At 40.3% G+C, this 24,642-nt stretch overlaps 6 protein-coding genes across 6 annotated transcripts; 1 reads left to right on the top strand and 5 right to left on the bottom strand.

Moving 5' to 3' along the window:
• Positions 1-3,836: 3,836 nt before the first annotated feature.
• LOC114157225 (histone H2B 1/2-like) lies at positions 3,837-4,530 on the bottom strand. The gene has a single exon (XM_028038090.1). It carries the CDS (start codon positions 4,513-4,515, stop codon positions 4,141-4,143), a length of 375 nt encoding a protein of 124 aa, XP_027893891.1. The 5' UTR covers positions 4,516-4,530; the 3' UTR covers positions 3,837-4,140.
• Positions 4,531-12,203: 7,673 nt separating this feature from the next.
• On the bottom strand, positions 12,204-16,377 carry LOC114157109 (sterile alpha motif domain-containing protein 9-like). Its single transcript, XM_028037896.1, has 3 exons — positions 16,309-16,377; positions 15,719-15,760; positions 12,204-14,476 (listed from the first exon to the last, which is right to left on the bottom strand). The coding sequence occupies exon 3, from the start codon at positions 14,392-14,394 to the stop codon at positions 12,337-12,339; it is 2,058 nt and encodes a 685-aa protein (XP_027893697.1). The 5' UTR covers positions 14,395-14,476; positions 15,719-15,760; positions 16,309-16,377; the 3' UTR covers positions 12,204-12,336.
• Positions 16,378-17,734: 1,357 nt separating this feature from the next.
• Positions 17,735-18,776, bottom strand: LOC114157234 (histone H4). The gene has a single exon (XM_028038099.1). It carries the CDS (start codon positions 18,337-18,339, stop codon positions 18,028-18,030), a length of 312 nt encoding a protein of 103 aa, XP_027893900.1. The 5' UTR covers positions 18,340-18,776; the 3' UTR covers positions 17,735-18,027.
• A 606-nt stretch (positions 18,777-19,382) lies between these two features.
• On the bottom strand, positions 19,383-20,180 carry LOC114157180 (histone H2A-like). Its single transcript, XM_028038035.1, has one exon. The coding sequence runs from the start codon at positions 20,149-20,151 to the stop codon at positions 19,441-19,443; it is 711 nt and encodes a 236-aa protein (XP_027893836.1). The 5' UTR covers positions 20,152-20,180; the 3' UTR covers positions 19,383-19,440.
• On the top strand, positions 20,044-21,943 carry LOC114157200 (histone H3). The gene has a single exon (XM_028038061.1). The coding sequence runs from the start codon at positions 20,185-20,187 to the stop codon at positions 20,593-20,595; it is 411 nt and encodes a 136-aa protein (XP_027893862.1). The 5' UTR covers positions 20,044-20,184; the 3' UTR covers positions 20,596-21,943.
• A 20-nt stretch (positions 21,944-21,963) lies between these two features.
• LOC114157139 (sterile alpha motif domain-containing protein 9-like) lies at positions 21,964-24,458 on the bottom strand. Its single transcript, XM_028037961.1, has 2 exons — positions 23,020-24,458; positions 21,964-22,057 (listed from the first exon to the last, which is right to left on the bottom strand). The coding sequence occupies exons 1-2, from the start codon at positions 24,347-24,349 to the stop codon at positions 22,044-22,046; spliced, it is 1,344 nt and encodes a 447-aa protein (XP_027893762.1). The 5' UTR covers positions 24,350-24,458; the 3' UTR covers positions 21,964-22,043.
• Positions 24,459-24,642: the final 184 nt, after the last annotated feature.

A 24,642-nucleotide genomic window follows, 5' to 3' on the forward strand; every position in this document is an offset into this window, starting at 1 on the left:
GAGAGCAACTTGTGGAGAGCAACCTGTGGAGAGCAACTCTCACCTGACATTATGTTTCTCTAATCTGAACCGTTTGCAAATTCAGTTTTCTAGAAATTAATGCTACCTTTCTTGAGGACAATGTTCATTATAGTCAATCACCCCAATTTACATCATTTTTGAAATCCTGGGGGGAAACCGGAGCACCCGGAGAAAACCCACGGCCATTTTTTTTGTTCTGGTCTAAAATAAGAGATTTTTTGGGGGGTTTTGCAAACGGTTCAGAAATTCTCTAGACATTTTCTCCTAGTTGCTCTATTAAGATGTTTTCTTGCTCTTCTTCTGTTGTGATTTTTTTAGCTTAAAACTGTCCTGTATCCTTTTCCATACGGATGTTTTCTTGCCCGCTGCCTCCACTGGTTCCTCTGACTGATTTGCCACACAGCTGTCTCTCATGTCTGTGGCCTCAGGATCTCTCTCTACCATAAAATTATTTGCCTCCTTGTTCGATCCATGAGGAACATCAATGTCCTCTTCCAGTGTTTCTTCTAAGTGATGGTCCTGATTTTTGGCTGCAGAGTCAGAAATGCTGTTTGTGTCTTTTTCATTTCCTTCTTGACACTTTGCCATGTTTTTTCCTGGTGGTTCAAATTCATTTCCGTCTTTAAGGTGAGATTTCATTTTTTCCTGCTCCATTTTGAAACTAAACTCACAGCCAGAGTGCAGTTTCTGGAAGTCAGTTAGTTCTTTTATAAGATGTTTCTTCTCATCTTCAAGCTCCATGATTTTCAGTGAGGAAGCTTCCCTCTCTTTAGCTACATCCTGCTTCAAAATGTCTGCCTGCTGCATCAGGCCAGAAACTTCGACTTCATGTCTGGCTTTAAGTCCCTCAAAAGAAATAGTAGCCAGATCCAGAATACTTTTAAGATGTCTTATTGTCTGATTGGATTGTTGTTGCAGGACAGACAACTCTTCTCTCCTTCTCTGGTCCAGACTTTCTTTTTCTGCTCTCAGTGTGTTGATGAGCTCAAGGTCGTTCCTGGCTTTTTCCAGATGTGCTTCGTTCAAACGAGTTATTTCGAGCTGGTAATCCTTGTTTTGTTGTCTTAGCGTAGAAACATCAGCTTCATACGTCCATTTCAGGTGTTGGTAAGAAGTCGTCATCTGATCTAGCTCTCTCTGCAGACGTTTCTCCTTGTTGTCATCATTATAGTTCAGCTGCATCTTGTCAGAAGCGTTTATAGCTTCTGGACTGCTAAACGTCTTTACTGCCTCTAGTTCTGTCTTTAACTCTCTGCTCATTTTCATGAATATCTCCTTAAGAGTTTTCTGCCTCTGCAGCTCATTTTTTGTCTCCTGTAGTACTTTTTGGGTGGAGGCCAGCTTTTGGGTCTCGTCAAACCATTTCGCTCTCTCCATTTCAAAAAGAGATCCGAGTCTTTGGATCTCTCTCTGGAAGTCCATCACAGGTCTGTTCTCTTCCCAGCCTTGCTGCTGTTGTTCAGCTATAAAATCTGACTGCTGGGGTCTCATCCCACCGTTGGAGTATTGTTGTGTTGGATATGACATGTTTATACAAAACAGTGCTGGTTCAAATCTGTCTTTTTCTGCAAACAATCTCCTTCTGAAAGCGCTTTGCGTACGTCTGAACTCGTCAGTAGTGCAGGAAGCTATGACAAGAAGGTAGCAGTTTGCTACATACATACAGTGCTGATGACATCACAAGCATGACTCTAGTTGTGACATCACAGTTTTCCTTCATCTATGGAATGATGATGATGTCAGTGTTTGAGAAATCTACCACACTGACCAACCAGCCCCCCGCCCCCATATTGAAATTGGGCTGGTGGGGAGTGGGTGGGGGGGTTATACAGTGTTAGGGTGACTGATTAGGGTGACTGCCCCCAAGTGTGCCCCTGCACACTAGGGGGCAGTGTCTCAAGAACTCTGAAATGAGTCTCCATTTTAGTTCATGGTTATTTTGTTTTGCTCTTACTGTTTTAGTTTCAGGTGATCCTGGTCCCTTGGCTCTGACACCAAATAATCACATCTAGTTGAAACAAATTGAGGCCATTTTATATGGAAATAGTTGTATTGTCTGTAATGTCAGCATCAATCCATTTGTTTCATAACTGAATCAGAGGATTTTCAGAGAATGGAGAGACCAAAGATCTTCATGAATCCCAAGGAACACGGCGGGGAACGGTCAGAGAAAAAGACATAAATGTTCCAGTTCTAGTTTGTCATAAACCATGTAATTTGTTTTATTGGTATTTTGAACGACTATTCCATGGACTCTAGACAGAAGTTGCTGGTGGATTGGAAATGAATGGGAAAGCTGCAGTTTTTAATTTTTAATTTTATGAAGAAAAAAACAATGCAGGAAGATGCCAACGCCCAATGGGCTTATGTAAAGCTTCCACCAAATAATAAGAAAAAAATATGTAATAAAATCCACTAATACAGTCCTTCATTTATTGATTGTAAATGCATGAAAAAAAAAACATCTACAAAGTTTTGACAGGAATTTAAATAGCTTGGGAGACTTTAACAGTCCCTAACACAAGTTAGTTTTTGGTGAACATTGTGAAACTTTATTTTATGTTGCTAAAAATTCCAAGTTCACCTCGCTGCAGCAAACGGAAAGGGGCGGGACGGACCACTGTCAGTCTCATACCTTATGACTATTTCATTCCGGAAATGAAGGGGGCGCTAGTGACAATATTTCCTGTACCAACCGTGTTATAATAATTAGAATAATAATGTATTTTATTTGACAACGCCTTTCAAAACACCAAGAACACTTTCAAAATTAAAAATACAAATTAAACAGTAAAGAAATGGCTACAAAACGTGATACGTCACGTGGTATGTCCCTTTTTTATTTTTAAATCTTTATTAAATCTTTATTTAGAATTATATTAGTAACAAACAATCTAAAATAAGCAACAATAAGGAATCATTATGGAGATGTATTTATCTATCTTTACACCCTATCTATCTGAAACAAAAGTCATAAAACATGAATCAAATCAATATTTTGGAGACAAATGTACATTACATTCATCCATCCATTAATTATCATACACGCACGTTTATCCCTATAGTGGGTCATGAGGGCTGGACCCTGGACAGATCGCCAGTCCATTGCAGATTAAGAAAACAGATATAAACAAATACTTGCTGGTGCTGAAGTTCAAATAATAGATTGTGATGTTGTGAATGGTACTCTTAAAATAAATAAGTTACAAACATATAAAATATAATAGCCTCTGGCTTATTTAAGAAGAACGAGGTGGAAAAGAGGTTTGGTCAGTAAAACATTTAGTCAACAATTGTGGCCAACTTAGTACGTCCATTCACAGAGCACTTTTGTTGTTTATCTGCCAAACATTTTTCTTATTATTCACATTATGATCAGTCAAACAGTAGTTAATAATAATAATAATAATCATTTCACCAAATGCTTTGTTACTTTTACTTGTGTCGTTTATTGCAGTTACTTACTAAAACTATATTGAAGTTGTGCTACTCGTCATTAGAGCATCACATCTGGGTTCTACACCCAGCTATGATGGCAGCTGTTAGTTTATAAAATATATTAGACTTTCCAGAAATTTAACATTGGTGACCTCCTTCACTCACCGCTGCAGGACCTGAACACCGACGCAGGTTTTGTCCACATTCCTCTGAGCTCAGATTGTAGCAAACATGAAAGACGGGATTTGAAAAGCAACGTTTACGTTCTGACAAAAAAAAAAAATCAACTTCACAGGCTGAATCTGTACAAATTAGAAAACTGTGATCATTATTCACAGATATTTATATTTGTTAGGTTAATGTCAAGAAGTTACTTCTTTTTTGCATGTCTGAGAAACATCTAAAATAAGTTTAATGTACAATTATGCAGCTTTTGAAATGCTTCATTAACATTAATGCCACCAACTTTCATTCAACAAGTGGATTGCAATGGCAAAGTAAACAGTTTCATTTGCTAGATTGCACTGTCACTTTGCTTGTAGCTTCCCAGTTTAGCATCACAGGACAAACATGTCATATTTTAATAACTTTAAATGTCTCAGTGCATAAATCAAAGCTCTCCAGATGCAGTGAGTGGCTCTTAAAAGAGCCGTTGGGTTGGAGCATCAGCAGCAGAGCTGGTTACTTGGAGCTGGTGTATTTGGTCACAGCCTTGGTTCCCTCGGACACGGCGTGCTTGGCCAGCTCACCGGGCAGCAGGAGGCGCACAGCGGTCTGGATCTCCCTGGAGGTGATGGTGGACCGCTTGTTGTAGTGAGCCAGACGGGAGGCCTCGGAGGCGATGCGCTCAAAGATGTCGTTGACGAAGGAGTTCATGATGCTCATGGCCTTGGAGGAGATCCCGGTGTCGGGGTGGACCTGCTTCAGCACCTTGTACACGTAGATGGCGTAGCTCTCCTTCCTGGTCCTTCTCTTCTTCTTGCCTCCTTTGCCGGCCGTCTTGGTGACCGCTTTCTTGGAGCCCTTCTTGGGCGCAGACTTGGCGGGTTCGGGCATTTTTCCTCCTCGCTGGTTCCGACAGCAACGAATGACTCGCTGACAGCGGTGAGGTCGCTGTTATACATCCAGCATGCAAATAGCGCTGCGTCATCCCCCCGCTGTGACTGGCTGTTTCGCTCAGCGGGTCAACTTCAAAGCGCTGACTTCAAAAACAAATCACGTGGAATTTAGCGACAAAAAAAGAAAGAGGCGGGAATTTCTGACGGTTCTTTGAGTCTGTGAATATTTTCTACTCGTTTCAACTCAGTTCAGTTCATTTATAAAACCCCAAAATCTCATTTCTGAACCATGCTGTAAATTCACACCTCAGTTTTTAATCCAGTTTATTTACAACACATACTGGGTGTAAATAAACCTACTTCAGAAAAACCAGTCACTTTAATCTAGTCATACATATTCAAATTTTTGTATATAATTTGATTTATTTCAAACAGGTTTTCAAAAGCAAGAAAACAAGCAATCAGGAAAAAAAAAAACATGCGCATACCTGTCCAGAAAGAAAATAGTTATCTAGTTAGAACGATTTAAAAATGAGCTTTGACTGGAAATCAACAAAGTTAATGCAGGAATATGAGCTTTATTAGACAATATCATTGTACGTTTCTTAGCACAGTAAGTAAGGAAATCGGTTTATGAACGATCCACTTGATGTCACACGGATTTCAAAGCTTTACATTTGTGAAACAAGCAAAAGCTGCACCGACATGTAAAAAGGTTTTCGTATTAAACGTCAAGTTAAACAAGATGCAGGGGGGAAAAAATCATTTCATGTGAAGAACTGTTTGGTTTTTTTTCTACAGGATTTGCTGGAGCAGGTTAAAGGGTTTTAGTGGCGCAGAAGCATTTCTGAAGTGTTTTTAATCACCTCTCAGTCAATCCAGATTGATTAAATTGTTTGTCAGACCAATAATCTTCAAAAACACTTGGTTCACGACTATAACCAATAGTTATGGTCGGTTACCATGACCACCAGGTAACCAGGCTCAGAGCAAACAGCCAAATCGAATGACTTCATGCTAACCTAAGACTTTAGTCTGTGGTCATAAACTAAAAGTTTTCACATTTCTGACTCAAGTCAAGAGTTTGTTTTCTGACATTTGACCTTGGTGGCGAGCGACGGTGTGACTGAGGGTGGAACATTGTGGCTAACAAACTTTTCCATCGTGTGAAAACCATTTAGCAGGTTTGGGCGTGTCGTTGAATTTGTTTCTTCCTTACAACTTGTCAGAACATGAGTTTATTTATGTTTAATTTGCGGAGCTTTACATTTCGGTGCAGTCGCGTCTGTTTAACATGTTTCACCGGCTAAGTTGCGCTAAGAGGAACAGGAAGGTGGCGGTCTGCAGCCTCTGCCACATCTGGTTTTCCAGAAACCGTTTCCATGGTTGCAGCGATTTGGTCGGACGAACTTTCACCAACATTTTTGAATTACTAGAGCAATCAGTCAGAGCCACGTTTACCACTAATACTTATCTAAAGCCAAATGTCCCATTTAAATAACACCAGATTTTATCTGCCTTATATCTACATGAATATTATTGTTTTGTGCTAAGATGTAGGTCTAGATGTGAGTCACACACTAACTTTAAAAACTATACATAAAAGGCTGACATGGTGAGTGTGTAAACAGATTCAGGTCTCAGGAAGCTTAAAATTAACCGTAATTATTGATATTTATAATTTTTTACATTATGTCTACATGTGTTTGGTGAACAACTAACTCAAAACACAAATTCTCAGCATTTGAGTGAACTTTGCTGTTATAACATTCATTGAAAAACTAGGAACAAAATGGCTAATAGCATCATAGCTGCTTTAATAATAACTCTCAGAACTGCAGAGCTGTTTTAAAACATGAGCTGTGATTGGATAACAGGACAAAGTCAGATTTCATATGAGCTTTATTAGGCAACATTCAAAGCAACAGTAATTTGCTCAGCAGTTAATAAGGACATCAGGATAGAAACAATTAATGTGACTGCATGTGCAGTTGGAACCAGATGTTTCCAAACCTTCTGAATTTGAAGAAAGTAACAAAAAAAAATCTCCAAAACATTTTTTCACTAAGTTTTCTGGCATTTAGCAAATAAAACTAATTGAAATAACTTTAACTAACCTAAAACGAGACGCATTTGGTCGGATTTAGCTTCAGACAGAGAGAAGAAAAAAAGTGTTTGTGTCTTTATGTTCAGTGGATGCAGACTTCTGGTTTCAACTCTACTTTTGAAAGCTCTACATTTTCAACAGATGTTCGTATTCACACCTTCTCCAGAATGAACAAAAATTAAACTGACATGTAAAAGGATGTAAAAATGTCCACTCTTAATAATGCAATGCAGATTAAAAATAATAATAATAAAAAAGCTTTGGTGCAGAACTTCTCCAGCAATTCATTTCAGGATTGCTGGAGCAGGTTCAATTTTCTAACAGCAACAGCGTAGACGCATTTTCCCAGTATTTTTAATCATCTCTTAGCCAATCCTGATTGAGATGTTAAATTGCTCATCAGACCAATAATCGTCAGCAGCAGCAGAGGAGCAGGTGACTTTGCGTCGCTTCTTAGTTTGGTTTGTCTGCAAATGAACAGGAAGGCATCTCTTGCCAACTTTGTCGCAGGCCACCGTCACCAGTTCGTCCGTTTTAGCCGGGACATCTTCAATCGTGCAACCCATCTTGTTCACTTTCACTACATACACTGGGATATTTGAGGTACTCGTGCACAAGTTGCCCTGCCAGTTCCAGCCGCCGCCGTTGCAGATTTTTATAACAAGTTTGGTGTTTGATTCCTCGATGAAGGTCAGAGTTGTCTTTCCGCAGCGTCTCAAGCTTTGGATACGGCTAGGGAAATAAATATATCATTTAAAAATATTCATGTATTTCATTAATAAAAGGTTTTTCATGATGTCACAAGTCTTTCAGTTAAACTTAACATTATGAATGTAACTATGCAGATGTAAAAAAAAAAAAACGTTGTGTCAAAATATCTGGATGGAACAGGAGCAGTTCTGTCAAAGTTTGAAAAGAAATGTTTGTATTTATTCTGTATCTTTTATTTTATACTCAAATCTATCTGATGATCCGAAACACTTTATTGTTTCTCTCATTCGAAGCAAACTCAAAATAAATGTTTACATAAAACTTTATTTAGAGAGAGTTTGATTTGAACTGAACTGAATCACATACAACTAGACGTAGATGAGGCCTAAAATAAAGTTTATAGCTCTGACTTTAATGTTACGGAGCAATGCTTTCATATCAGTAAATTAACTATTGACGTTTATTCTCACCTTTTAATAATAAATATTAACATCAGTAACTCACTTCTCCCATGCAGATTTTGAACTGGTATCAAAGTTTTTTGGAAGGATGTGGTTTTTTTCAAAGTTCTCGAAAGCGGTTTTAGCATTGGACCCCCGACAGGGCCGATTGTTGAAGAAATCCTCGTCTCCCACAGCGCAGCTGCTCATGACAGCGATCAGCAGGATGACCTTCATTTTCCTGTCTGAAGAAGCAGAAACTCAAAGTTACTGAATGCAACTCAAAAGGTTCGTCACGCCGCTGTTACGTTGCTGTTGCTCTGAACAGCCGAGCGCTTCGAAGCCGTGATTAGGATGTTAAAAGAACAAAACTCCTAAATCATAATTTAAAAAGCTGTGTCAAAAACATTGACCCATGACCTTTCATCAAAAGTCGGACAAATTCTGGAGGATCTGGAACCCACTGCAATCTTTCTTACAGAGAATGTCATTTTTTATTTACTTTTTTATTTTTTCTCCTCATTTTTACAGTCAGCATGTCATTCATTTGCTTGTCCGACTGTTTCGACTACTTTGAACCATGACTGGGAATGTCTGTCTGTACTTTGTGTATGTATGTTTGTATGTGGACACTGTGATGCTCCATGTTGATTTGGGGTGGGTTGTTTTTGTTTGTTTTTGTTCATGTTTAAATAAAGTTATGAAAATCAAAAAACTTGACTTATCAGTCATATATTTCTCAATAAAATAAATAAATAAATATTGTCGGTTATAGCTGAGAAAATATTGACTCACCTGCCGTGGTCGGCCCGTCTCTGCTCTCTGTCTTGTGAAGAGACTGAAGGAAGTCGCTGACGTTGTTATCAGTTGACCAAGACCCCCCACATATCCCAGCTCACGGCAAACAGCCAATCAAATAACTGCAATTAAAGCCTCACGTTGTAAGTCTGAGATCACAATCAACAAATATTCACACTGCTGACTCAAATCAACTTTGTTTTTTGACACGTCACCATTGTGGCGAGCAGCGGCGATTGAGGTTGGAAAGTTGAGGTTTGACACTCTGAGCGAGAGAAAAGCAGTTAGCAGCTTTTGAGAGGTGTCGGGCCTCAGAACTAGTTAGGAGGTGAGTCGATTTTATTTGGGGGTTTTGTTCAATTTCACGTTCAGAAGATGAAGGTGCTCCTCGCATTTTTCTGCTACAGTCCAACTTTGGCTCTCAGGCCCGTTGTGTGACGGCGGTTCAACCTTCCACTGCATCTGTTTTGAAGCAGAGAGAAATCACTGGCCACACAAACGAGGAAAACCGCAAATTGTATTAAACGGAGAAGTGGCGAAGTGGAGAGCACTGAGCAAAACCAAGCATGTGGGTGTTAATGGCTTCTTCGTTTTGTTTTTCTCACGAAAAGGAAAAGGAAGCCGGAGGTCTGCACTGCATGTAGAGAACGGTGAAGCTAAAGTCCGGTCATGCAACACATTGGTCTGGTTGAGAAAATGTTGTGGCTCCGTGTACCGCTTCCTCCACCTCTCCACAAACCCAGAACGGGTGACACATCGACCCGGCTCAGTCCTATTAAAAGAGAAATGTAATAAACCTACTGGTGAAGAAATGCTGAAGAAAGCAGAAAAGTAAAGGAGAGCTTTATTCTCAGAGAGACATCTCAGCACTTTTGGTTATCAAACTTAAGGTCAGCAGCTATTTTAGTACCAACATTGTTGTTGACAACAGACTTTCAATAAGAGGTCAGCACAGAGAAACTGGACTCAACAAAATCATCAATTCATTTTGATTTTACAGTCATTTTGTCTGAGGATTTCCCTCTGGGATTAACAAAGTATATTCATTCATTCATTCATTCATTCATCCATTCCAATTTGAAGAACTTCCCAATTCGATGTCACTAAGAGAGTCAGGAAAGGCAAGAGTAGAGTGAGCGGCGACTTCTTGAGGGGGAAATAGATTTGGCAGAGATTTGTGTATAAGTACGATAATAATCCTTCATTTCGATGAAATAGGTCCCAGTTAACGAACTGGTTTCGGTGGCACCAGCAGCTCCACCCTAAGCATACGGTGCCATTGTCCTACGACCTACAACAGATGAGGGTACCAGGAATGGCTCGGTTGCTTTCAGGGGGCGATTTTACGATGGAAAAAGTCCAAATAGTGAACCAAACTGCACCAACCAGTGCTACATTACTTAGTGGAAGCAAAATTAACATATTGGGTTAATTTTTCCAACCCAAAACTATGTTAAAGTTACTATTGTTTATTTGTTAGTCTACCAGAGAATGGATTTAAAAAAAAAAAAGGCAATCAATCCCGGATTAGTATTTGGGTATTTGTTTTAATAACTTGCGTTTTTTTTCTGGGTCTTGTCCTTTATTTGCTTCCTGACCACTTTAGTGGATGTTCTTATTTCTTCACAGTTTAAATCTCCTTTTCTCCCATATTTGTGCTGACACACGTTTTTAGACGTCGAGCCGATGCTCAAAACGAGCCCAGCAGCCTCTGCCGTTTGGTTTCCGTGGTTCTCAAATGAACAGGAAGGTGGTGGTCTGCACCAGATCACATCACATTTTCATTCTTGCAACGCGTTGGTCGGACAAGCCTGCAGCAATATCTTTGAATTATTAGTGCAATCAGTCAGAAGCAAATTTACTAATATAATATATATACATATATACATATACTATACATATAGTTTAAATCTATATGTATAGACATGTCGATACCAGAATTTTCTACCATTTTATATCTATAACCTACATGTGTGTTATTGTTGCTTCTTGCTAATTGTAGTTGTTATTGCTGAACATCATTCGATCTTAAAATGAAATATGTTTGTTTGTTTTCATATTTAGGTCTATCTCCAACCTTTGTCCTCTCGTTAAAAACATTGTTTGTGAACATAATCTGCGCAGTTCGGTTTTCAAACGATCAGAGGTTTCATACACATATTTTCTGATGTTCAAACTCGTCCCTGTGCAGCTTTGACTCTCTCTCACAGCCCTGCTCTCTGTGTTGGTGGCTGCCTAGCAACCGTTACAGAATGACATCATTATTTTGAGTCGGGGTATTGGGTTTTCTGCACCTTTTAGTTGTGACCTACAAAATGCTTCTCTTAAGTCTTTCTCTGCACTATTAGTTACTAATGATTTTCTGGTTTTTGTTGGATCATTTATCAACATTGCTTTACAAAAATGGATTTTTATCATAAGGATTTGCCTTTTTATTGGTTAGAAGAAATAAATGATCTGCTTTATCAAATTCCAGTGTGGATTCTGTTCCTCTGTCACCAACCCAGAGCCAAATATGTCACAGTTTTACTGCACATAAATCACTATTTTTCAGCCTTTGTTACATAGATAGTCTTTGTGTGCAGAACTGAGGATCAGCTAAACTCATTTTAAACACCATCAATCTGAAATGTTGCGAGTTTACTTCATTAGGGTCAACGGACAGCATTTAATAATGTTGCTTCTTACTGAGATAAAGTTGCTGCTATACTAATAAACAACCACTAGGTGGCAATGTAGCACTGCAACCGCTTTAGATTGAGTGAGCTCATAGAAAACTATTTAATGTGGGTTTTAAACATATTCAAACAACTTAAGAAGCTTTAATCTATTTTTTAACATCCTTCTTCTTGTTGAACAATCTCCATGATGCTTTTCTTTGACATTTATTTCAGTGATCAGATGTAATTTATCAGTCAGTTTCATAGATGTAGGTCACACACTAACTTGTGTTGTTGCACCACACACATAAAAATAAAAAAGTTGACAGAATGAATAGAGATAATTAAATAAGAGGATTTTTGGTTCAAACAGTGGTTTGTGCAAGCAATTAGCTCAGTATGATAGGTGTGAGATTTAAAGTGTAAGGGTGTGATTTCGCAATTTAGCTCAAATGTTTGGGAGATTGTTAGAAAATATTGATGGAAAAGGTCACAATGGGAGGCTTGGCTCGAAATCTGAAGGCCAGCAACAACTTAGATAAAAATAACTCACGTATAACACAGTCCAGCATTATGGCATATTTTTATTAGAGTTTGATAAATTTGTTTTTTCAGGAAGCATTAGTATGATTTTAATCATTCTTAATTTATTTGAATATCAATCTTTATCTAACAACAGAAACAAGGAGAAAGACAAATTAAAATCAACCCAATTCATTCATGTTCTATGAATGACATCAGAGAATCCAAGACCGTTGATTAATATTGCTTCTGCATTAAAACCTAACAGACAAAAACAGCCACTGTAATTAATATATTTGGTCACAGTAATAAGATCCAACATGAAGTTTGCAGAATAAAGCTGAAAACGGATCGGTGAGCTTTTCAGATGTAATCCTCTACCGCCCCTCATTCAGCCATTACTGGTTAGAAAATCCACAGAGTGCCTTCTTTTAAGAGACCCGTCTGCACTCAGAAACTTGAGGGAATGAATGAAAATGCTGCTTTCTATCCCAGAAACCATTGCTGACACAAGCAGTGTTTTGTTGCTGCTTTGTATAGGAACCTTTATAATGGTGTCTTTCTGGACAATCAAAGGTGTTTTACTGACCCTTCACTTCGAATATGACAGGACCCCTAATGTTGAAGCCAAGATAAAAGAGCTCTGATTCACACACATGGTGAACCTGGAAGAGACTTTTTCTTATTTTCTTCCCGCCGACACTAAGAAACGCATTATGATCTTCTCCACTTTGCATTGTCTCCATTTGAATGGGCTGAAGCACATCCTGGATTTCTGGCAGCTGCCACACCTCCCCACTACTCCACATATCATTGATCTTCTCTATTTTCATTTTGTTTCCATTTGAGCCACTCGGTTCATTAGCGAGCTGAGTTTCCACCAGGATCTCCACCATCTTGTCCAGTCTAGACCTGTGGATCCATCTGCTAAGTCCAGAACCCTTACCTAGAAAAAACAGTGGCAGCAGGTAACGACCTCGAAGGTACTTGGCGTAGACTCTATCGTAGGCGTTTCCCATGAAAGTGACATATTTTTCCATGTCAAGAGAAGGGGGCTGCTCAGATTCTTCTCCTGTATTGTTCTCCTCTACATCTGCTTCCTCAAGAGTTTGGTCTTGAAGCTGATCATTGTTTGTGTCAGGTTCTTGTAACTCTTCATCATTGTTTTCTTGACCTACCATTCGCTGTTCCTCTGGCCAAAACAACAGCAGGACCAAAAGGTAAAACTCTGGGTCTCTACTATTTGCCCCAATGGGCAGAAACCTCTGTAGGATTGCCTGAAGTTTTCTAACCAGGGCGTGTTGAGGAGAGTGGGGCCCTTTGTTGTTCAAGATGATGTTTGAAAGGATGTACCTCTCTGCCACTTTCACATCATCTACATTTTCCTCATAATCAGTCTTTAATTCATCTCGGGTTTGCTCCAACTGTGGCCGTGTTTTCTCTGTCACCGCAGACGTGAAGGCTCGTTTTTCCTTCGACACAAAAAGGCCGTGATTCAGGCAATCGAGAAGAGCTGGGAAACTGGTGGAGTCAGCTGCATCTTTCTCCCTGTATAGTTGATAGCAGATGGCAACATCTTCCCAAAAGTAATTTGGTTCCACTGTTGTCCTGTCAGGCTGGGAGTAGCTGAGATACCATTCAAAAAACTCAAATTTGTCTTCAACTTCCAATTTTAGGGTGTCCTCAAACGGATTGTTATGTCTACGTTTCTCAGAGACGATCTTGGCCACTTGAATGAAACCAAAATGGCCTCGGTTGTTGAACGAAACGGAATTGTTGGCACAGCCATCGTATTCACTCAGTTCAGGGCCTAGTTCCTTGTCAGCTTTCATCTCTACATCTTTGAACGCCTCGAAGGCCTTCTCAGCCATTTTATTCACCTCACTGGATTGTTTGGCCCCTCTCAATAAATGGTTCTTGTACACCTGTCCAAGGGTGTCTGCGGCATATGAGTTGTTCTGGGCTCTTTTGATGGCTTTTTTAGCCCATTTCTCAGCTTTTTTGAAGTTTGGGTAACGTCCTCCAATGTAATACAGACGAGCAACCGTTTGGGGGAAGATGTGTTTGTCTCTGAATTTGTTTGAAGCATTTTTCAAAACCCAGAGTGCTTTACTAAATTTTTCTTTCTCAATGATATCCTTAATTAGCATGGAGAATTTCTCTTCGCCATTTGGACCCATTTCTCTCCTTGTTAGCAAATCTTTGACAAACTGGACAGTGTGAGGTTGGACTTCTTCTCCACAAAGCTGAAACACACAGTCCTGTGCTAAGGTACTTCTGGGAGTGCCTAGGTCAGCCAATAGCTCCACAGACCTTGTAGCAACATCTGGATGAATCAGGCATACCACTGAGCCAGATACTTTGATGAGCTTGGAAAATGGTCGCATTCTAACTTCGAAGGGAGGACCTCCATAGATGGGATCAGGCGGTCCTAGGATTTTTTGACACTCTTCCATGTTCAGGTAGGAATTGGGAACATAGGCATTCAACAGTGCCAACATTGAGAACAATTGTGTATTGGTGGACATTGGGTCGGTCTGCACATGTGCAAAAATGTATGGTTCACAACGACAATATAAATCATTTCCTTCATCAAGACTTAGGGCAGAGTTCATATCTTCTCCTGAGTTACTTTCCATGATGGTCACATCAAACAGAAGGGTCTTTTGTTTGTGTTGCTTCTGCTTGAAAAGGTTGTTTCACCACACACCGTTTGCAATCCTAAAAATAGAAGAGACAAGGGTTTTAGCATAAATAGTCAAAATAACAATGTATAGTGAGACCCACAGAATGGTCCAGATCAATTCACTTGGTGTGTGTTGAAAACCTTTGTTGAAAGGCTAAACAATGTCTTTCCAGACACATTTGACATTTTTCTCAGCCAAGCCAAAGTGCCAACCTGTCCAAAGACTGTCATCACCATTCCTCTGACCAAGAGGCCAAATCCAGCTTCGATAAATTTTATTGTCCAGGTGATATTGACACCATTAACACAGAAATGTTTGGAGCAGCTTATGAATAATCACATCACACCATACATCTTCACTAATCAGGACTAGTTTCAGTTTGCCTTACTGAGAAGTTTTGTTGACGATCTCCACCCTACTCCATGATATGCTGACACACCAAGGAAAGAAGAAAATGCATGTTGTGGGCGTCTCCTTGCTTCCACTTAATGGAATTGGTTACTTGAGGATCAGGTTTAGGAACCTCTGGTTTAGATGAATGTTACCAGTCCAGTTAGAGATTATCGACATAAGTATCTTAACCGGAAGTTAAGGTATGCTGTTAAATTATTGTACTTTGGAGAGATGTTTTGAATATGCATGTAATGTGTTCACTCCATCTGCTGTTGTATAATATGACAACTCATCCAGCAGGTATTCATGAAGCAATAACAGGCAGAGTCTGTCAGCTGTTCAGTTATGAATTCCAGATAATCAGGTGTTGCCCTACCTTGGTAATTCTGATTAAAATTAATGACTTTGTTAACAATCGCCTTTGTTAGTCAATAACAGTTAGTCATTGCCAAGCCTATTGTTGCACAACACAACGTTCCGCAAAGGCTGGAAGGATCCTCACATTCACAACAGCAGAAGAGAGATTCTGGTAATAAAAACTGCTGAGGACACCATCAGTGTCTCATCTGCAGGACGTTTACAGAGAGAAGATGTGGCATCTTTACAGACAGCTCACAGCAACTTCAGTCTCATCCTCCCTGTTGTTTGGGAAAAATACAGGAAGACATTTAAACAACGTTTTCTCCCACAACAATCAGACTCCTGAACCAAAGGATGTAGCATGCAGAGTTGGGTTGTAGTATTTTTTGTGTCTATCCTTGTCTGCCGATCTGTGAAGCTTGGTTTTGTTTTTGTGTGATGCATAGAAATAACATATCAGGTTCGTTCATTCATTCATTCATTCACTGATTCATTCATCTCCAATGCCTCAGGATCCACTTACCTGCAAAATGTCTCAACCAGAGGACCAACAGGAATAAATCATCTGCAAAAAGCAGAGAGAATACTTAGAGCTTTCCAAACCAGACACAATTCCCTACTTGACTGCATGAACATCACAAACAGGTGACTCCTTGTGGCTTAGATGAAGTCCGACCTCATATGTAAAACTATGGATCAGCAATTTTCTATATTTTGACATGCAAAGTTGAATTCCAACCTATTACATCAAAATACAGAAATATTGCGGACCTATGTTGAACTCTTCATGTCAAATAAGTATTAATATCTGCAGATTCCTAATGTCAAAATGTATAGTTAATCACTGAGTCTTATCAAAAACAATTTAAATAGTCTGTGTATTAGAAACTGTAAAGCTTGATTTGTAATGTTTGTAATAATAACCCGACTTTTAACAATGTATGTTTATTACAAAATGTGTAGCCAAAAGTGTTCAAACTTAATTAAAATGTTGTTTTTGTCTGATGTATAATTTGACAATAATCAAAATGATTTTCCGATCAAACATTTATCCCGTACCCACAGAGATAAATGAACACACACACACACACACACACTCTCCAATCATCTTACCTGTCAGAGTTCCAGCAGGTGTGCAGGTGACTGAACAGAAGAACAATGTTATTTATAATCAGCTTTGACCACACCCTCCCCATGGTTTCGATTCTTCCATCCAGATGATGTAAGTTTCCTGTAACATTGCTTTCCTTCTCTTGCTTGTATGTTTGACTCAAACGTGCCGCGGTTATTAATAGCACAACTTGAAAGGCAGCATGCCACCTAATGAGTTGTGTTTATTCACAAATGAAAGCAAAAGCATTGCCTTTTTGCAAAATGTGTTTTATTTCAAAACATTTGAACAAAAAAAATGTTCAAACCAAAAACCTGGTTTTGTTCGGCCATCTTGTAAATGGCAACATTCACGTTTCCTAGATACCTTATAGGAAGAATAGGGAACAAACAGCTTAAATGGATTATAGAGCATGAAGGAAATGTGTGTAGAGGTTTCATATTAGAATATGTAAAGCTGGTTTAGATGGTCACAAAATTATTGTATTTAAAAAAAATTTTAATGTCTGCATTAAAAGCTGCTCCAGAGCAACTTCCCATTGAATTTCCTCCTGGTTCCCCCAAACCAAAACGATCTGAAAACTGCTGGGTCCAGTAATCCAGGAGGATTTTTTTATAATCTCTCCCAATAAGATTTGCCCAAAGATATAGATGATGTCTACAAAAGCAACATGGCAGATGATGTGTTTTAATTTCTGAAGGTGAAGCGTCCGTTGTGTTAAGATGAACTTTGATGCAATGACACCTCAATGCAGGAGCATTAGAGCCCTTCAAAAGCAGCTGGTGCTGTAATGTAATGAATACAAAGAAATAGTCATTTTAGAAAACTGGAGAATCCCCTGACTATTGGGAAAGACAAAAACATTGTTTAACCCCTACAGGGGGTCTTTTTGTGGGCTCTAGTGTCCCTTTATACAAAAGTAGGCTGACAGGAAGGAGAGGAGGGAAGACATGCAGCGCCGGGTCCAGAGTCGAACCCGCGCTGGCCGCATCGAGGACTCAAGGCCTCCAAATATAGGTCACGCTAACCCCTACGCCACGCCCCAATTTTTTTATTTTAACCTGTATAATGTTACTGTTGCCATGTTAGCGAACTAATGTTATTTTCTATAGCAGGTGAAATTTCCTCAAAACAGAGAAACCACATAAAGCTGAGCCCAGTCAGTGAAAAGTTCTGTTCTTAAGACAAAGTAACGAGCTCATTCATATCCATATCCTCTTCCTTAGTTACTTCCACTTTTTTCTTTTGGTCCAGCCTTTGAATTAAAGTCTAAGACAATATTGAAATGTTGCTTGTTGGCGTCAAACATTCAGTTTAAAGCTTCATAAAACACACCTGGATCAGGTCATTGTAGTCACTGCATGTTTACTTGTCCACTTGATGGCGCTGTAGTACAGCTTCAGCTAGTTACATGGAGTTGAAAGCTAGTTAGCTTTGGGAACAAATTTTAATCGATTGCACGTTTTTAGTTACGTTGTATTTGTTGGACCTGGACTTTATATATACTGGTCCCGTTTTACAGCTTCCCTTTCTTGTACTAATAAGTCGTTTGCTTTAAGTAGGGTTAATAAATGAAATATAACTTTAAGAGTTAATCATTTATTAACTACATACAACAAGTGTAGATCTTGTTAGCCACGTTTCATAGAAATTCAGCTTCTTAAAGAAATGTGTTTGGCCCTTAAAAGGGCCGTTTTGTTTTATTTATGTAAAGAAGCGGTTTAACCCCCGAAGCCGTACAGAGTGCGGCCCTGCCTCTTCAGAGCGTACACCACGTCCATGGCGGTGACGGTCTTCCTCTTGGCGTGCTCGGTGTACGTGACGGCGTCACGGATGACGTTCTCCAGGAACACCTTGAGCACACCGCGGGTCTCCTCGTAGATGAGACCGGAGATCCGCTTGACTCCCCCGCGGCGAGCCAGACGGCGGATAGCGGGCTTGGTGATTCCCTGGATGTTATCGCGGAGAACTTTACGGTGCCGCTTGGCGCCTCCTTTACCGAGACCTTTGCCTCCTTTTCCTCTGCCGCTCATGTTGGTATCGTTCAAGAAAAGCCTGAAGCGACAATGTGGCTCAGAAGGAGGAAACGGCGCCTATATGTGGGAACTGCGGACGTGAAAGAGAACAGGGGCGGAACCGAGCTGCACAGATCCAGTCCCGTTATTGGAACCGGCCGAGAAAGTTCTTGCTTTTCTTAGCCAGTTTTTAAGAAAATAAAATCTTCCTTCGGCAATTCAGAAATTAATTTTGAGAGAATAAAAATGAGTGAGGGCTCTGTTAAGTTTTTAATATAATAAAGAGGAAAGTAAAGTAAAATCTTGTGTTTCAGTTGAGAAACTATGACATGAACTAAATGTTGATATTATGTGAAATTTAAGAGCTTTTAAAAGTAAAATTATAGAAACCTCTATCGTCATGTAGACACGTGTTTTGCGTAATCATGTATTTATGATGAATGGATGTGAATTAACAGTAAATATTTATTTTATATTCTGCTAAATTATGGACTGAATGGCAAGTATAAGCCCTGACTTCACTTTATTCATCTTTTGGCTTCATCAGTTTGTAAAATAATGTTTCATTTTGTTTCTTTTTGCAATGTAAACTTACCAAAAAATCAATTATGAGTTATTAGTTTTAATCAGTTTAATATTTGATACCTACATAAATCTAATCTCTGTTGTATATTTACCTGATTTTCTAAAGTCTAGTGTCTCAGAAACTGTTCATTCATGTCTCAGACACTGTTCTCATTACATGATAAAATAGTATTTATTATACAATTACATATTTTGTACAATCCAAAAACTTGACCTTAGTATAGAAGTGAAGTGGCTGAGATTGTAGTTCAGAACCAGAATCACTTTTTATAAGAACATTTTCACTGGTGAATTAAATGAATTGTAACTTTATGAACATGAAGTCAGTGGTGGAAATTTTATAATTTGTCCCACTGTGAGGTTACATTCATTTTCTTTCAAGATTTCATAAGTTCTGTGTTTTGAGAAAATTGGATGCTTATGATAAAAACATGTTTGTTACAGCAGCAGCAGCAGTCAGAGCTCTTACAGTAAAGTGTGTGGCTCTTAAAAGAGCCGTTGTGTGTTTGTTGCTGAGCAACAGCAGCAGCAGGTTTACTTGGCCTTGGCGGCCTTCTCGGTCTTCTTGGGCAGCAGCACCGCCTGGATGTTGGGCAGCACTCCACCCTGAGCGATGGTGACTCCACCCAGCAGCTTGTTGAGCTCCTCGTCGTTGCGGACGGCCAGCTGCAGGTGACGGGGGATGATGCGGGTCTTCTTGTTGTCGCGGGCGGCGTTCCCAGCCAGCTCCAGGATCTCAGCGGTCAGATACTCGAGCACAGCGGCCAGGTAGACGGGGGCTCCGGCACCGACCCGCTCCGCATAGTTGCCTTTGCGCAGCAGCCTGTGAACGCGGCCCACCGGGAACTGGAGTCCGGCTCTAGAGGAGCGGGTCTTGGCCTTCGCTCGGGTTTTTCCTCCGGTCTTTCCGCGGCCACTCATTTTGTTGCTTCTTGTTTCTGCAGACTCAAGAAAATGTGACCAGCAGCGGCTGAAAGCTGCTTTATATGTCCGCGGAGAGGAGCGGGACGATGCTGGCGACCAACCAGAAAAGCTCCCAGCAGAGCGGGACGGAGAGGCGGACTTTTTGAACGCAGCTTCCTCCAATGAGCGGCGGACATTAAGCCGGGAGGCGACGCCTCTGGGCGGCGCTGAGCTCCAGGAGGAGCCGCTAACCAACCAGGATCCGGAGCGGAGCTGCAGCGTCACAGAGAGACGCCCAGAGCCGCAGCTTAAGAGCAGCGGAGCCTCGGCGGTTCGCCACATTTCTCTCCTGATCCCGAGCAGAGAAGCAGAATCATGGCCAGAACCAAGCAGACCGCCCGTAAATCCACCGGAGGCAAAGCCCCCAGGAAGCAGCTGGCCACCAAGGCAGCCAGGAAGAGCGCTCCGGCTACCGGCGGCGTGAAGAAGCCTCACCGCTACAGGCCCGGTACCGTGGCTCTGAGGGAGATCCGTCGCTACCAGAAGTCGACGGAGCTGCTGATCCGCAAGCTGCCCTTCCAGCGTCTGGTCCGAGAGATCGCTCAGGACTTCAAGACCGACCTGCGCTTCCAGAGCTCCGCCGTCATGGCTCTGCAGGAGGCCAGCGAGGCCTACCTGGTGGGTCTGTTCGAGGACACCAACCTGTGCGCCATCCACGCCAAGAGGGTCACCATCATGCCCAAAGACATCCAGCTGGCCCGCCGCATCCGCGGAGAGAGAGCTTAGAGGCTGCAGCTCCAACAAACACACAACGGCTCTTTTAAGAGCCACACACACCCAGTTTAAGAGATTTAGTTCCTCATTTTTTTTAACATGTCTAAATTAATACCACAACACCTGCTTTTTATCATTTTATTACTGCACAAAGCTATTTTCTAGTTAACTGAACTACATAAAAATGTAGCTCTTGAATATAGAAGGTTTTTAGTTAATTTCTCACAATTTTGTTCAGAACCCAAAGTTCAGCAGCACTAAAGGAGCTTGTGAGCAATTTCATCATTCATATCAGAATGATGAAATTCAGATATCTCATAAACTGAATACCTCCGATTATGAGAACTTGTCAAAATATCAGCTATTTTAACAAGTAACCAAGTTTGATATAGAATATTAAATATGGCTGTGACTCTTACATTGACCAATCTGATGCCGTCTGAAATATCTCGACACATTTTAACACTCAAAATGTGTCTGAAGATTTTTAATTAGCAGTTTTACGCTTCAAAATGAAAATGTCTTTGAGTTTCCGCTCAAGATGGTCGATGTCTAATTTAAAAATCTAAATCCAACAATTAGAATAATTAGAAAGCTAAACTGATTGGACACAATGAAACATCTTTAAACTCTCTAATGGTTCAGTGACTTTAGCTTAACATGTGTGTATGGACTTTTATCGCATTTAATAGTTTATACAGCTTTGTTTAAGTAAAACTACAGATATTAGTTAACTAGTGGCTAAATATGGTGCATGTCTTTTGACATGATTGTTTCCATACATGGTTCCATATAGTAACTCAAGCTCAGAGGCCAGAGGAATCAGGGAAACTAATTTACCAGTAATATTTAACACAGTATAAAAAAAATAGGAAAATCTCAAGCCCATGTTTCATGTTTTTTATTTATTTTTTTTAACATCTCAAACATTGTTACATTTATTTCACTACATTTCCCTTTAACTTTAATATGTTTAATCACACACACATTACTTGTAGACTTAAAGTCAACATAAAATAAAATGATTGATAGAAAACACAATGAAGTAAATACCTGCTCAACTGACTCCTCTGCTTAGAAAACAACGATGGGTTGCAACAGTTTCACACGAGTTTGATTCAAATAAATCTTACAAATTGACAAAAGGAAAAGAAAAAGAAAAAAAAACTGGGAACCTCGGCCGACGAAACCAACAAACTAGGGAGACGACTTCAGCTGGTAACTTCTTCTAGTGTTCATGTCCGTTTGCATTCAGGTCCCTCTGATTAACCCAAACAAACCCACTAATCCCAACTACCATCACCAAAAACAAGACTGGTGTAACATGGAAAACTGACTTATGAATAAAAGAAAAACAAATTTTTAAAAAACTCCAGTAGATTTCAGAGAAAACAAATGTCTCTGGGTGGCGCTGATGGGCCTTCAGACTGGTTCTACTGGGTCTCAACCTTCCAAGTCTCTCAGCTCTGGAACTCTGGAGAAAAACAAACACACATTTGTCATATTCAACATCATCCATTAAACTGGATTATCCTTGTCTGACTGTAAAATGTGACACTGATTTCATTCGGCTACTAATATAACTAGATAGCATTTGTCTAGTAACAGGAACCGGAAAGACTATTAAATTACAGCAAGCAGTTTGTGGTGCTACACATACGGTTTGAAGCTTTGCAGCTTTTCTAATTTTAAAAACAAACTGATTAAGTCCTAAACACATATGGAGATGGTAATTCTTCACACGTGCAGTTTTACTTATTTTAGTCGACTTTTTTAGGTGCAAAGAGGAGAGATCTTCCCCGGGATCTTTCACACCAACCGCACATACATTTTGACTCGCGTTGAGGCTCTTACCCAACTTAAAAACTAAGATTGGAAGTCATTTTCAGTAATCATAACCATGTTGTTGTGGAAATAGAGTGTTATATTTTTCTCTTAACTAGCATCTACCAATGAAAGGTCTCTCGTAATTTTGGTTAGATCAGGGATAATCTATCACATTTCAAATGAGTCTACAGTCAGAATTGGAGACTTTGGATGAAATGTAAAATGATATAAACATTCATAAGATTTGAGCATTTTGATTACCTATTTATTGATCAGGAGCCATTAACAACAGCTATTTCTTCTGAAATGGTAAGCAGCACTTTTTCACCCATTCACAAACACAGTTATACACCAATGTGCCTCTGGACATATTGGTGCCCCTCCTGACATGTGACAGGAGGAAACGGAAATTGAACTTACAAGCTTCTGATCACAAGACGACTTGTGATCGACTCTGAGACACAGTCGCTCTGTGGGTATGCAGCGATAAATATGCTGCCGGAAAGGAAAGAAACCCTTTAAACCACAATGTTTAGCTTACGAATGGCTTGGTTGTGAGTAGGGAACCATTGTTATCTGCATGTAAATAAACGAGCCATTTTATCTCACCTCTTTCTGCCTTAGTCTGGATGTGAAAGGCCACTGGACCTCTGATGGTGAATCCAAGGAAGAAGGAAACGTTCCGTGCTTTCCAGAGACTTCTTTGTAGATTGGCTTCAATTTTAATCTCTTTGTTAGCAATACGAAGGAACACTCTGTAGTTCTTCACTACCCCTTCAAACTTGATCAGACGTTCTTTGACGTTGTCATCTTTGAATATGTACTCATTTTTCCAGTCTTTCATTTTGCAGTCTGGGTCCGTTCCGTGGCTGTGGTCTAAGAACAGCCGCTCGAGAACGGTTCTGTGAACAAGTCTGTCCAGATCTTGTCCTTTTCCGATGAAAAACAGAGGTTGGAGGTATCTCGATCTAAAGTACTTCAGGTATGCGTTTTCATATGAGCGGCCCATTTCCTGAATTCTCTGGCTCAGGTCAAAGCTACCATTATCTTCAGTGTCTGTGGGCCAGGACAAGAGTAAGGCCAGCAGGTGCTGCTCAGGAGGATCACTGTGATCCGGGGGGATTCCCTGTTTGAAACTTTGAATTAAAGCTTCAGGAGAATTGGGAAAGGTTGCTCCCAAGCTCCGGGACAAGATGTAAGCCAGAAGGAAGTTGGCTACATCTGATTTGGACTTTGTCTTTGACCATATTTTTTTCCAACATTCGGTTATACGCTGGAGTAGATCTACAGAGTACTCTCTGTCCATGCATCCAAGCACTCCTGCGAATGTCGTTGCCAGGTGATGCTGGAGCTCATGCTTACATTGAGGAATGGTTAGGTTGCCTTCTGTAGATGGTGAGTCACCAACAAACTTCTTTTGACATTCATAGGTTTCTTCCGAAATGTATTCAGGGTCATCTCTCTCTATACTGAGCTTTGAGAAGGTCAGGTATGCAGCAAAAAACTCAGTTTTTTTCTGAACGTCTCCTTTAAGATTGCTTACCAGATCATTGAATCTGTAAAGTTTGTTGTCGCCAAGTTCTTCCAGGACGGAGCCAAAGGACTCCTTCTTTGTAAGAACTGCTTTCCAGGTTTCGTTTTTCTTCACAAGCAAGTCATAGAGAAGGTGGCAGACCTGTATAAACCCAAACTGCCCTCTGCAGTTGAACAGATTTGAGAATCTAACTGCGTTATCGCCAGAGGTGTCCATCTGATGTCCTTCTTCCGCAAGTTCTTCTTCATGCTTGAAAGCCTCAATAGCTTTTTTGGCTTCCTGCAAGACTTGTCTTGCGTTGGAAGTTTCTCCCGTGCTCTTGAGGCGGTTCTTGTGGACCTGACCCAAAGTATCAGCGATGAAGGAATTTTGGGGATCTCTTTGCTTTGCTCTTTTTGCCCACATTTCGGCTGGATTGTATGATTTTAGCTCTATGTAGTAGAAACGAGCAAGAGCTTGAGGAAAAAAGGGATCTTGAGGAAATTTATTTGAGGCCACCTTTAAGACGGATGCGCTCTGGTTCGTCTTAAAGGTGGCATTTAAGACGGCCTTGCACTCTTGTTGTTGGATATCCAGAATGAGTTTTGAAAATCTCTCTTGTTCCCCCTTAATCTCTAAGCCGCTGTTTGGGTCGAGTTTTATTTTAAATTCTCTTTTGGTCAACATGTCTTTAACGAAACGAAGCAAACATAGTGGGA

The sequence above is a fragment of the Xiphophorus couchianus genome, chromosome 14 (assembly GCF_001444195.1).
Source record: "Xiphophorus couchianus chromosome 14, X_couchianus-1.0, whole genome shotgun sequence".
Lineage (NCBI taxonomy): Eukaryota > Metazoa > Chordata > Actinopteri > Cyprinodontiformes > Poeciliidae > Xiphophorus > Xiphophorus couchianus.